The sequence below is a fragment of the Drosophila innubila genome, assembly GCF_004354385.1.
Source record: "Drosophila innubila isolate TH190305 chromosome 2L unlocalized genomic scaffold, UK_Dinn_1.0 4_B_2L, whole genome shotgun sequence".
NCBI classification, from domain to species: domain Eukaryota; kingdom Metazoa; phylum Arthropoda; class Insecta; order Diptera; family Drosophilidae; genus Drosophila; species Drosophila innubila.
Window position 1 is genome coordinate 13018827 of NW_022995372.1, and position 14805 is coordinate 13033631.

At 35.4% G+C, this 14805-nt stretch overlaps 2 protein-coding genes across 2 annotated transcripts in view; one reads left to right on the forward strand and one right to left on the reverse strand.

The window, feature by feature from the left end:
* Positions 1-14805, forward strand: part of LOC117779829 (potassium voltage-gated channel protein Shaw) — a 34854-nt gene that overhangs the window by 9485 nt on the left and 10564 nt on the right. The window contains exon 2 of the mRNA XM_034616151.1: positions 12279-12428. Coding sequence (XP_034472042.1) covers positions 12279-12428 — 150 coding nt within the window. The remainder of the gene's footprint in view (positions 1-12278; positions 12429-14805) is intronic.
* On the reverse strand, positions 5330-8837 carry LOC117780289 (aldehyde dehydrogenase, mitochondrial). Its single transcript, XM_034616748.1, has 4 exons — positions 8636-8837; positions 6906-7054; positions 6751-6847; positions 5330-6692 (listed from the first exon to the last, which is right to left on the reverse strand). The coding sequence occupies exons 1-4, from the start codon at positions 8753-8755 to the stop codon at positions 5499-5501; spliced, it is 1560 nt and encodes a 519-aa protein (XP_034472639.1). The 5' UTR covers positions 8756-8837; the 3' UTR covers positions 5330-5498.

Genomic DNA, 14805 nt, shown 5'->3' on the forward strand with positions numbered 1-14805 from the left:
TTAAAACTGCATGTTAAACATGCTAAATGTTAAATCAAATAGTAAAATAATTGAAAACCAAAAAAAGACAAATTTACTAAAAACATAAATTTACACAGTAAATTTATAATAAACATGAAATTAACATAGAATTTTAACTTAACGTTTATATAAATACCAATGTAAAATTATTTAAATGAAATTTTTAAACATGTATTCAATATTAAATGTCAGTATAACATTCATAAATAACAATTTCAATAAATTGTAAAAATTAAAAAAAAAATTCAGCTGGAAAAAAGTTGTTCCCGCCGGAATCGAACCGCGACAAAATTGCAAAATTTTCAAAAGACAAAGGCTCAAAGTGTTGAGCCACTCTCGCACTTATGTCTTTATCCTCCTAAATGGCCATATTGCTTGTTTTAGTGCTCAATTAAAAAGTAAAAGAAATAATTTATATTTTAACATTTAATGTTAATATTACATTTTAAATAAGCACTGAGTTTGTTTTAATATAAAATGAAATTGAATTCGAACATAAATAAATTAAAATCTTTCGCCCACGGCAGACTCGAACCCACGAGCACTGTCCGACTCCGCGACTCAGTACACTGCGCCACCGAAGCTCACGTCTGAATGGACGCCAATTTGTTATATAATATGTTAATATAAATTTTTTGTTTTATCAAGATATTCAAGTTTTAATTACTGCCAACGCGCCATCAACGAATTTAACAGCAAAATTTATTATTTGAATATCTTCGCTATTTACTGTGCGATCAGAATGAAATTTTCAGCAAAAATTTAGGACAATTATATCTTCATCTGTGCAAAATCTGGAATTTCTGGCTTTCAAAATGCTCTTATAATTTGGATATGAAATTTTCAATGTCGATTTGCAGGCGGTTAAGGGGGCGTGGCTGATTTTTGAAACAAACTTGATCTGCCTGCAGTATAGAGGAACCTACATACCAAGTTTGGTGTCTCTAGCTCTTATAGTCTCCGAGATCTAGGTGTTCATACAGACAGACAGACAGACAGACAGACAGACAGACAGACAGACAGACGGACAGACAGACAGACGGACATTGCTATATCGACTCGACTATTGATGCTGATCAAGAATATATATACTTTATAGGGTCTGCCACGCCTCCTTCTACCTGTTACGCACATATTCGGTAAAACAAACCCAATAGACCCCTGTACTTTTTTTAAGTACGGGGTCTAAAAATTAGCACACAGCCCGCATACAATTATGAGCTAAATTAAGAAGAGTTCATGAGTTCATTTTTAAATATCCCTTTTATACCATATTTTATTGCCAATAATTTAGCTTATTGAAATGAATTTAAAATTAAAGCATATTTGTAGGCTTGCATTGAATTAAATTAAAGCACCGAAAGCCAACACATGAAAGTATGCACTATAACTATTATTTGAAGAGTAATTTTTCGCAAAGTTTGCATTATTTTAAATTGTCGACATTAAATAATTATTAACCAAACTTACAAAACATTTATTCGTTTTTCTCATGAATAAGTTAAGAGCTGAAGCCTGGAATTGTGCATGTTTTTTCAGTCGTTTTAAATAAAGAGAGAATAAAGATATTTGCCCGACTTAAGATGTCAGAATTGACGACGCGACGAGTAAAATGCCTTGATCCTGCTTTCCTCGTACTTGGACTGCTAATCCCCGTGGGTATATCCTGCGGCTGTCTGAGCCTTTGTTAACAACCCAATCCTGTGCTATCGCTGCGTTAGCTTTGTATTTGCTTTTCGCTTATCTGCAGCTTGTCCCTAGCCATTTTCCAGTTAATGATCAAAGTGGTGATGTTGTCCCTCCTTCTTTTACTCTCTCTTCGCCTAGTCAGGTGGACTCACAGTTCGTTTATATGTTAGGTGTTCGCTATTCGCTCATTTAGACCTTTTGGCAGGGCCATAACAACGTAATCGAGTGGACACAATGCGATAAAGTCGAATGGCTGGCACTTAATGCTACGGCAAAGGCAGTTTCAAGATAGAAAAAAAAAATGTGCCGGCAAATTGGCCAACTTTGCGCTTTTTTTTGGTGCAGCACGTCCTTGTAGCCATCTTCTCTGTCCTCCCCGCGCCACCTAATTAAGTGCCAAATCCTAAGTTATAGTTGCGGCCCAAAGGCATCATAATTGTAATACCCTGGTCCTATATTACGATGCATGTTCATGGATCCGAAGCCGAGATACGCGTAATTAAAGGGGGCGCAATGCATGAAAATAGCTTGTATCACGCCGTTTATTATAACTTGCATTTTAAGGATATGGTATAGACTATTCTAATAGTCTAGCAATTGTTACACATCACACTAAATCAGAGGATTGAGCAAATTCGAACTGTCACAACTTTGGCAAAATTGTACCAGCGGAATGTCATTTTGATCATGGTTTGGCATCTAAATTTTTTCTGCAATCAAATTTTATTATAATCGTTCAAAAAATTGTATTCCTCTGAATCTAGATGTTTACTTCGATGTCATAATTATTAAAAAAAAGAACACCTTATCATTTTAAAATATTAAAAAATTTATTTGGTGTACCATTACGTACCGGCACTGATACCGAAACCGAATAAGAAAACTGAAATAGAACCTTTTACCAAAATAGTTGTTTTGGAACATACCGGAACCGAAACCGTAACCTTTATTGGTTTCGGTTTGGTTCTTTGGTTTCGTATTTATTTCTATCGATTTACTTCAAGTTATTCTATTTTTAGAAATTCTAAAAACTTTTTAATTTTAATAGAATCAACAAATATTTCTTATATTCCTAGACACGAGCGAATATCTCTATATTCTATATCCTACTTAGTTCGTAGATTTTTATTAGAATAAAAGAAGTCAAAGATACTTACACTTATTCTTCTTAGGGTAATTCATTTTCATTCCTATTTTCTTACGAAAATACTTTAAGCTTTTCATATTTATGCACGCTATATTTTAAAAACTCTCATTTCAGTCTTATAATTTTTGTATTATAAGTTAGGATCTTGGATAAGGAAAATGTACAGTCATTATAATATTAATTCATTGACACTATTAAATTGCTTTATTTTCCCGACTTATAAGTATGTCCCTGCCTCATTTATTCTGTTTACGTGGTATCCATTAGTCCTTAGTGCACTGTGTCCCATTGTCCGTCCATCCTTCCGTCCCGCTTAAAAACATTTAGTGCACATTAAGCGGTGTTTTTCAGAAAAATTATTTTCAATTGTGTTTTGTGCTGTTGTTCTTTGACTGGAACGAGAGAGAATCCGCAACGAACACTCCAGTGTACCTGTGCACTCGGCTCATTGCGCACGGCTGCGCTTTTGGCAGCGTCCAAGGCACATTCCTCTTCCTCTTCTTCCTCGTCCTCATCCTCCCTCCCAATGTTGTTTTCCTCGAAGTGGCTGGAAATCATTTATAATTTTCATAGTATTTATTGTGGCAATTTTTAGTTTTTTGTTGATAGTGTTTTATATATGAATATGCATGAAATTGACATTCAGCAAAATCTATTTAAATTGCTGCCGGTAAAAACAATTTCGTATACGCCATGTGGGCGTGGTATTTGATGGATCGCTCGATGGTTGGGTGTTTGGGTTGGAAAGCACGTATTGAAATATATTGCATTTGCATTTGCCAGGGTATTAAGGCTTGCGAATGCTCAAATGCCATAAAAACTACTGAAGTGGAATAAAAACACGCAAGACTGCAATAATTTGATTCTCAGGATTGACCAATAAATACCCTGCATGACCCTGTGAAACGAATTTTAAACTAGCTTGTTAAATTTTTTAAAACATGAAAGTTATTCCTTGTTTTCTTTAGAGGGTATACAATATTTTGATTAAAAATTGAATTGAATATTATAGCAAATTTATCGCTCGAACAATTTTTATAGCCTTCATGTGGACATAATTTAAAGCATTCTTTAATTCAAATTGATTACACATTTGCCAGAATATTTAAAGAGCTTCGCAAAGTTTCTTTAAGTTTTTTAACCTTCCAATCATTAACTTTGGCACAAAGAAAATCACTTAACATAGTGGCAAGTAACTTCCAGTCACCTGCAAACTTTGTTTATAAATAAATCAAATATGTTATCCCAAAGGTACTTTCAAATAAATTGTATTTACCGCAAGGAGTCGAGGCCAGTAAAATACAATTTACAATTTACTGCCAATGCGAAAAGGAAAAGACAAGTTTTAAATAAATTGCAAACAAATGCTTTTATTCAATTTTATAACAACAACAACAAAAACAACTCTAGTAAAATAAAATGGAATGAAATAAAATAGAATAAAATAAGCTGCAAGTTTGCTGTGACCGCAAAGCACTTGACATGCTCAGCTGCTGTCCAATATAATGCAAAAACTTTGCAACGACCTGTCTGACTACGATACAGACATGCATAACATATAAACATATATCTATAGATGCCAGCGATGTTTTCTCCTCTTGTGGTTTTCCCGTCAGCCAAGTTCACATATCAATATATTATGTAGATGTGCTGTTGTGTGTGTTGCTACCAAAAGATTGACACACAAAGCAAGAGTTCACAAAGATAGAACTTACTATAAATGCTAACACTGGTTGTAAGCTAGTAACACCCTGTATTAAGCGAATGCTGAAATTACTTTCTGAATGTCTCAAGCAGTTGTTTGTATTTGAGCCGTCTATCTATTTTACAGAATCTATTCACTAGGATAGTTTACTATTTTAAAGCCGGAGATTACTGTGAAGTTGGGCTACAGATACTGAAATGCCGGAGAATATTTTTCTTATGCAGATTTTCATATAATTCGCAACTTAAAGTTGTAATGTAATCTATATGTACATATATCTAGGTATCAGTTTGATACAATGTTCTATCTCAATCAAAGTTGGAATGAAAGGACGAAGTTGTGCCTTACTTATGTAAATGGCCATACCACCCTTATGTGATAACCCAGAAATTATTCAAGTTTTTAATTACCCTTATATCGATATTATCGATTATATTAAATATTTATTTATAGGCAGTTACCATTACAATCAAATGCTAATTGACTTTTCAACGGCTGAACATTTTCGAAACCAGCAAGTGAAAGCCTTTTAAATAATTTAGGTTCTTCTAATTCTAATGACCTTAAACTGTCTATCGTCTACAGGGCAATTGCTATTTAAACTTAAAACTATTGCTAGGTGCTTGTTTGTCTGGTCTGACCACAGCAAAACAATAATTAAAATAATATTGATAGAATCTAAAATCAAAGTTGTTTCAATAGAAAATATCAAGCATATTTTAACAGAATATTCCGAATACTAATTTAAAATAAATGGTCGTTTTACATTATTTTTATAAACAATTGTATTTAAATCAGTTTTTACTTATAATAAATCAAATGGAAAATACAGAGCGAATGTCACTGCCGAGTAAATGTGCGTGTAATCTTAACTGGAAGTTCTATTTCAATTTGTCTGCACCAAATAGAAAAAACATCCTCATTTGTGGGGAGTATTTAAGAGTTTTTTTGTGGCACCTTGATAATGACACTCTTAACCTCTGTGTAATTGGAGAGCGCATATTCGCCATTCTCGCGTCCATGGCCGGACATCTTGTAGCCACCGAATGGAGCCTGAGCCGCTAAGGCGTTATAGGTGTTAACCCAAACTGTGCCGGCACGAAGACCATTCACCAGGTAGTTGGCCTTGTCGAGATCCTTGGTAAAGATACCGGCAGCCAGGCCATAGTCAGAGTTGTTGGCACGTTCGATGACCTCGTCGAGTTTCTTGAAACGAATCAACTGCTGAACGGGTCCGAAAATCTCTTCGCGAGCGATTGTCATATTGTCCTGGACATCGGCGAAGACCGTGGGCTCAACGAAATAGCCGGGTAGACCCTGGGGACGCTTGCCACCGGCGACAATCTTGGCGCCCTGATCCTGGCCTGTCTTGATGAGGCCCAGAATCTTGTCCATCTGCTCCTGGTTGACCTGGGGGCCCTGCTCGGTGGTCAGCTCGAAGGGATTACCAACGGAACGCTTCTTTGCACGCTCCGCACTGCGTTCCACAAACTCATCATAGATCTTATCCTCCACAAAGGTGCGAGAGCCGGCACAGCAGCATTGACCCATGTTAAAGAAGAGACCAAAATGTGCCGACTCCACGGCATAATCCAAATCGGTATCGGCCAAAATAATGTTGGGCGATTTGCCGCCCAATTCGAGCGTGACACGCTTCAAGTTGGTGTTTCCCGATGCCAATTGAATCAGTTTGCCAACATCTGTGGATCCCGTGAAGGCGACCTTATCGACATCCTGGTGATTGGCCAGGAAAGCACCTGTCTCACCCATACCGGGCAGCACATTAACCACGCCCTCGGGGAAGCCAGCTTCCTTCACCAGTTGGGCGATGTACAATGCTGTCAGACTGGTCTGCTCAGCAGGTTTCAGGACAATTGTGTTACCGGTGGCCAGGGCAGGACCCAGTTTCCAGGCCATCATCAAAATGGGAAAGTTCCAGGGTATAATCTGGCCGCACACACCCACCGGCTCATGGCGTGTATATGTGAAGAAATCACCATCCATGGGAATCGTTTTGCCGTGAGTCTTATCCGCCCAACCGGCAAAGTAACGCAGATTCTTAATTGCAGTCGGCAGATCCACGTTATAGGACATGCTGTATGGTTTGCCATTGTCGAGGGTCTCCAGGCTCTAAAAATAATTAGGGTGTTAACATTTGCGACTTATAACAGTTGTCTTAAATACTTACTGCCAAATAGACTTGATCACGTTCCATGAGATCAGCCAGACGGTAGAGCAAACGACCACGGTCCGAAGCATCCATGCGGCGCCAAGGGGAGCCCAATCTGAAAGTTTAAGAATTCGAGAGATTAGCAAACGAATAGTTTTTGTTGGTTTACTCACTTAAATGCCTGACGTGCCGCCTTTACGGCAAAGTCAACATCCTCCTTGCCTGCGGATTGCACCTCAGCAATGGTCTGCTCCGTGGTGGGGTTAATGGTGCCGAAGGTTTTGCCCGACTTGCTCTTGTGCCACTCATTGTTTACGAAGAGCTACAACACAAGAACAAATATGCAATAATCAGCAACAATTTACAAAAAAAAAACGAGTCATACAAAATTTTATTTTTTATGGCTTAAGATTGTTAACTGATTGTGTCTAACATGATGTAGCCTCTTTTTCACCTCCACAATAGCTGATAAGCACTTGTTGCAATCTTGTTCTTATGCTTCAATATAAATACACCATCTACTGTTTATTTAATCAGTAGATTTCATTTGTAATACAATTCAAATATGAGAATATAATACGTAAATTATATACATATATCAAGTTTCCACTCTCGAATATGTTTATATGCAAACTCAGCATGACATTGCATAATGTAAATATTGAGAAAAATTTTCCGCCAGACATCCATAACCCAGATCATCCATAAATTTGTTGTCTACAATTGCCCTTGAAGATTAAACTCGTTTGTGGAACTACAAAAAAAATCATTAACATTGGCTCTAGTCAACATTAGGTTTATAAATAAATGACAATAAAATTAAATTATAAAACTGTGCATTTGATGAATGTATGTAATTAATAAAAAATAATTCTAGATACAAAAAAAACTTCTTATCATCGCTTGGAGCACTAAAAATTCACAAACATGCATTTAAAAGTCTTCTTTAATCTTCATAAATTTGGCCGGCACTTAATAATATAAGTACATACTATGTGCACAAAAGCTAAATACAAATGAGTTGACGTGTATGTATGTATGTAGTTGCTATTTATATTATGTACTTTCAATTTCAACTTTGCTTATACTTGAAGAATTCAAGTGCAACTGGGAGAGTTCAGATGAGATAATTAGTATACAATGTGTTCCACATGCATTCCACAGTTCGTTAGACAGAAAAGCATTACAATTTGTGGAAGTTGCCAGTAGACAACAAAACTTTGCAGTCGAACGCAAATACTTTGCGAGTAAGACCAAAAAAACAAACGCATGTCAAATGGTGAGCGTAAAGAGAGACACGCACAGAAGGCGTCTTTGTGATATAACAGCGGCAAGAGAGTCGAAATGCGAGAACAACAACAGCCGGCAGACAAATAAGTGCCACAACTTTTACTCTGATTTTTTGCTTATTCGCCGGCTGGCACGTCTTCAATTTATATGACTGTGTGTGTACATATAACATGCATATTCATTAGTATGCATATGTACAAAAGAATATACATATATATACGGACATAACCAGTTTAACATATGGACGTTATCTAGGGAATTACTTATAATTTCCAAATATAATTAAAACTTGAGTCAATCTTGTGTATTAATTGAGAGGCGAAAGATTTTGATTTTCTTTTTGCTATCGTGATTTGTGCTTTGAATAGACTTTCAGTACCGGCATAAGAGTGAGCAGTGCAACAGAGGGAGACAGCAAGAGCAGCTGCGCTTTGTCAAGGTCAGAGAACGACAATACACAATATTATCATGTTTCATATCAACAACACCGCACAGTTAAACTTTCAGATTGTACATATGTATATACATATGTACATATATGTATTTCCAATGGTTTGATAACAGATTTGCTAAAATAATCGTATATAAATATGAACTGTATTTATGTACTTACACCGGTGTAGAGCACGTCTGGAGAAGTCTGAGGCTGCGGAATTGACGCATATGAGGCAGTAGCTGCATAATTTTTACACTGTGCTCGCAACAAGGCTGTGGTTCTTAGAGTACGCAGCATTTTGTAGTTAATTAGCGATTTCCGAATGAGTATGACAACAGACACCGTATTAAAGCGTGCTAATATCGCAGCGGTCGATTAGCAACTGAGGAATAGTGTAGCAGCTTTCAGCGCGAAAGCTACCATAAACGTGTTGAGAGAAAATTAGCCCGCCAAACTGTGGTTGGCTCTCTTTAACTTTTTGAAGCAACACAAAACAACTTTGAGAAGCAAAAGCAAAACAGCTGCTGATCGCGTAACGACTCTCATCTCGCTCATTTTGAGCGTACGTCAAATTAAGAGATATGCAGAACACTCGCGAGTTTTGCTATAAAAACTCAATTGCTTTTGATGTGTGTATTTTCTTATGTGTATGTGTTTTTGTATGTATGTACTTGTTTCATGAACAATTGAGTCGTTTACTATTTGCGATTAATTATGAATCTTAGGAAGAAATTATCTGTTTTCAAAAAAAAAGCTTACCAACTTTTTATAAATACTACTTACTAACTAACTTTAAAATGTACTAGTTTTTGGTTAAAATGTTTCAAAAGTGAGAAACCTGCTTAGGCAACAACACTCATTGAAACAAAAGTTGTACTTAAGTTTTTTTTCTTTTTTCTAATTTTTAGTTTCAATTAGTGAGCGGAAAAATGTCCGATTGCAGACAATTGAAAGTTTACGCAATTGAACATGTTTTCACTCAAATGGTCAGTATCCTTCTTTAGCTTGCTAGACGACAACGTTGTTGTCTTAAGTTCAAGCTCAAGCTTGTTATAAGAAATTGTGCAGTGTTAGGTAAACATGTTCCCTTACTTTTGTATGCTTTAAATTAAGTAGCTTCTTTAAAAAGGTTTGGTACACACGAGAGTTCAATATGGCGTTACATTGAAATAATCTTGTTGATTCTTTCTATAATAACTTAAATTTAAGACTTTTTTTTTACAACTTGTACTTAAAGCTCATAAAGTTAATCACTGTCGATAGTTTGATAGTTTTGTATGGTCAAACTGATACAAATATCGGTTCCAACTCCGGTTCTGGTACATCGCAAAAAAAAAACAATTTCGATAAAAGGTTCTATTTTGGTTTTGTTTTTTCGGTTCCGGTATTAGGACAACAACAAATCGCACCGGTGCAAACGTTTCGGTTTCTGAAAAAGAATTTATTTAGGTTCCGGCTCCGGTACTAAAAATTAAATGGTTAGCTTCGGTTAACGGTTCCGGTATTATTCACTGATTATCTGTCATTTGTATTCATATTTTTTTTAGGTTAATTAATATATTCATTTTTTAATGCAGTTAGTTAAAGGAACAAGGGCAAAAACTATAAACACATTTAACGAACTTTATTTTTTATTTATGAAGGCTACTTGTCAGTGTTAATCATCGTCAAACTTTATTTTGCTGCTTGAGTTTTTAAACTTTATTAAAAACAGCGAACGCCATCCAGCGTAACTCAATTATGCCTCTGGCGATAAATTATGATTTTTATCAACTTTTTTACTCATACATAATTTGCTTTTACTTTGTGACTGGGCAGCATTATCAACAATATCTCAATTCTTTGAAATATCTATAATGCATAAAAAGTATAAATTATCTAAAATCGACCTTTGAAGGGAAAATATCTGTCGAAATTAAAACTAAAAGCGTTTCATTTATTTTATTTAATATTCAACTGGAAAGTCCACCTAGAAATTATAGGCTAGAATTCGAAATATAAAATTATTTCTTGCTTTGTATTTTTTTAAGTCCAGAGTGCGTTGAAGTTGCCCAACACTTAATTGCCCAAATTGATATGACAATTATAAATATCCCGGCCAAATTATTACAAAATTATGTACGATAATTATTTGTTTGTTCGCTTTTAACGCAATCAGCGTAGTTAGACAAATGCGTTACGAATACGCACCGATGTCCAAATCAGGACACTCAAGAGAAATCACAAACGAAATTACAAAACTAGTGCCGAATGAATAAGTGAGCATGACCACCCAATGATCTGGTTGTCCTGTGTTCATTGGTCGATACTTGGCTATAGACTGCCATGGTCAATTACCATAATCAAGCAGGGCCAATAAACTTTATTGTCGATTGTTCTGTGCGTTGGCCGAAATGTCATTGTTCTTGTTCTTGTTGCTGCTCTTAACAGCCGTATGAAATATTTAATTTATCCCACACAAACAGTTCGAAATTAAGAATGAATCGCATGTGGGAGACGCAGGAGACTCTCAAATGTCAACGCGCATTTTGCCAGGCTGGGATAATTTAACAGGGCTACAGCTGTGAAATGTCATTTAAAATAAATTGTTGGAAATTGGCACAAATTGAATTTAATTATTTCGTGTGGTTATCAGGAAATTCAATTGGACAATGCTTGTCGCTAGATTTTGTTATTAAAGCATCAATTCGGAATAATACTCAGTTGATTAGTAAAATTAATATGGTTAAAAAGTTAAAAAGTGCCTATTGGGGAGTATTTTGTCCTTATATGACAATATATATAATTTCATGAGTATATGGTTAAAAAAGCATAGTTCAGAAATGTACAATTGTAAATACACTGTAAACGGAGGATACTTAAACATAAATAAATGTTTAATTCACAGATTGTTTATAACAGAATAAAACTTATTGACTAATTTTTAAGTAAATATTATTAGCATAAAATAATTCTTATGTTCATTTTTAAGAGTTAAGTTCATACAACATTCTACTCACTTAAAAAAAAAAAAAAATCAAAATCGATACGATGCCTCATCTGCCTCACTTTATACATTTCTATCTCTATACTAAAGCTTTTTCCTGAATTCTAATTTCCAATGACATATAGCCATGCAGTCTTGCACATATATCATTAAATATACATTTCCATATGCTTCACTGGATTCTTGAAAAATCGATAAAACAAATTGTGGCAATAATTACAAGATATTTGAACATGCTATTTAATCAAAACACAAAAAATATGAAACTTTCGCCACAAAACCAATTTCGAACATGCACATTCATACAGTTGTATATACATATGTGTTTACAATGTAAACTTTACATATATACTGTAAAAAATTCTATGGATAAAATAAATAAGGAAAAAATTTCAATGCACAGCAAAAGAAGCTGGCTAAAAGGTCAGCAGAAAATTGGAAATGTATGCAAATGGCTTATGGCTGGATTTACTTACACTTTGAAGCGTCCTTGTCCTTGGCCCCACCCAGTGGGGGGTTATTTCCTTCTTCTTTTTTTTATCACTCACTTTCAGGAAGCAACCCAACCTGACCGAGCGTGTTAGCAATAAGTTTTTTTTGTGGTGCGATTTAATGGAAAACTGCGAAAGGGTCAAGCAGACAACACACAAGGATAAAAGAATTATGGCGATGGTAATTTGTAAAGTTATTATGGCATAAATGGCAGTTCGAATGGGGCTAACAGGGCGTATGAGTAGTGCAGCTAATTTGTATGTAAATCCACTTAAATTTATTGCCACCCGTTTTTCATCTCTTCCCATCTCTCTTCATCTTCTTTAAACACTCTCGTTACAGATATGAAACATACAAGGCGACGCTCAAGAAAATTCCGGCAACGCGTCTCTCACGTCTGACCGAGGCACTGGCCAACTATGATCCGGTGCTCAATGAGTATTTCTTCGATCGTCATCCAGGTGTCTTTACCCAAATACTTAATTACTACAGGTGAGATAACTTATTCCCCCTGGGTCTTTAATTATTTTTTGTGCCATAATTGCATGAAACTATCCCAATTAGTGTACTTAGATGTTTTTACTTGCATTGAAAGTTACCTTAACTCGTGCAAGACTTTACTAAAGTTATTAAAATTTTTAATAGTTTTGACCATAACTATTTTTTAAAAAAGCGCAAATATTTTTTAACTTGGCAATTGACCTCTATAATATTATTCTTTACTAATAGCAGTCCACCAAGAGTAATTAAAAGAGTAAAAAAAATAAAATTATAATAAGTGTATTTATATGACCAATTAAAGTTGAAAATGTAATAAAAAGAGATTAAATATTATATTTATATTTAAAGTTTGAAATTCTGGAATTATTAAGAAAATTATTGAAAATATATCTTTTTTACTGTTTACAAAATTATATTAATATTCGTTTAATTTTATTTGTAACTCTGCAAACTTATCTCGAAACATTTTAAACAATTTAATTAGCTTATTTAACAAGGGTATTTTATCTTCGTTGTCCAAAGTGTGTTGTTCCATCATTATTAACTTTGCAAAATTAACAAGCTTAAATTTTAATTATTTACCTCAAGAAAATCACAGCCGAAAGTCATAAATCTTCGCTTTCTGCTGCCGAAAAACTTTATTAAAATTTTTGGCTCTTTCGCCAGTTGAGAGCAAATACAGTGAGAAAGGAGAAGGACAGAGACAACGCTCATTAGCTGACAAAGATAAATGGAAAATTAGTGGGTTGTTTAAGTTACTTAATATTATTTATTAACTTTCTCTTACTCTTGTCTGCAATTTTAAGTAAAGCTGTTGAAAGTAACTGCGCCTTATTTCCATACCTGCCTCAAAAGGGTTTCTCAATAATTGATTACTGCGAAAGAAATTACTAGTTGTAGCATCTACATAGGTAAACATTTCTTCCAATAGAATAAACATTGCCAGGGTAAGAGAATATCAAGGAACTGCAATGACAAAAAAAGTTTGCAAAAACAGAATTAGTTTTGCTGCCAGGATTTATGCTAGCAACGGTTTGTGCCATCGAATTACGTATACGCCGCGAGCCAACTACAATTTATAATGCAATTTGTGAATTTGTGCAAAGCTCTGCAAGGAATTCTAAGAATAATTGGAAAACTAACGTGGTAACCTTAACGTGGTATATAAATTGGATGCTAGTCAAGCCAATTTATAGGATATTGAATATACATAGAATGTGCTTTCTAAATATAACTAAATGCTTGAAATATTTTATGCTATACATATCAATTTCTATATACATTTGGTATCTAAGAATATCACTCTCTATCTACGAGTAAATATCTATGTAAACTGAATTGTCATATTCTTGTTGTCATACGTTGACTTTAGAATTTATTTGTCAATTGTTATTTTCAACCGAATCTTTATACATTTGCTTTCCGATGAAATCGTCATGGTAAACTCAGACACCAAAAATGCGAGTTTTTCAAAGCTTTCATATCTACGCATTGCGTAGATTATAACACGTCATGGCAGTGGCATAAAAATGTGCCTTCATGTCATGACACTGCAGTCGTACATTTCAAATGGTTGAAATTTGTAATTACCTAGCTCCCCCCAAAAAAAAGGTGGGCGTGTTTGAAGGATTATACGATGCGCATAATAAAACCCGCAATTCACTTGTCCACCAGCCGCATTTATAATGTCCTTGAGGCTCGGTTTGGGCAGTGGCTCGAGCTCGGGCTTTTGATGCTCCCTTTGCCACTTACAATTCGCAATTCAATATTCACCATTCACAATGCGGGGCACGAAATGATTCGAAGTAAGCAAAAAGCGGCAACAGCATCAACAAAAGAATGAAAAGAAAAAGTTGCATAAAATATGCAGAAAAAAACTGGACTGTCAGGATGCACACGTGGCACATGGACACATGCCGCATATGGAGGACCCAAAAATAAAACAAGCTCGCATAAACAGATTACTTTCATTTCGAAAACGAATACGTATACGAACAGTCGTAGTTGTTGCATTTGGTCGACGACTGTCCAGTAGCTGATATGGTATTACAACTTGGCCAACAACTGCGGACAGGCGCATGTCCTTGGTGGGTGGCCGTGCCACACCCCGTTCCGGCTTGTCCTGGATCCAGCACACAGAATTTACAGCAATTTGCACACGAAAAACAAGTACAATTTTTGCACATGTCGGGGTCATAAAGAAACAATGGGGTTACACCTGGGGGACCGGTGTCTTCAACTATGAATTTGTCTGTCGTACTTGTACATATGGAAGTGATATGCTATTGTGAATCTGTTGATCCCATCGGCTTTTACCATGAATTCATTTTGGACCCCAATACGCAAATTTTCTGTCATTTCTTTACAT

Coding starts and splice junctions, on each gene's coding strand:
- LOC117780289 (XM_034616748.1), bottom strand. CDS start 8,755: ATGCTGCGTACTCTAAGAACCACAGCCTTGTTGCGAGCACAGTGTAAA. Junction 7,055..8,635: donor CAGACGTGCTCTACACCGGT/GTAAGTACATAA, acceptor CTTGTGTTGTAG/CTCTTCGTAAACAATGAGTG. Junction 6,848..6,905: donor GCGGCACGTCAGGCATTTAA/GTGAGTAAACCA, acceptor TTAAACTTTCAG/ATTGGGCTCCCCTTGGCGCC.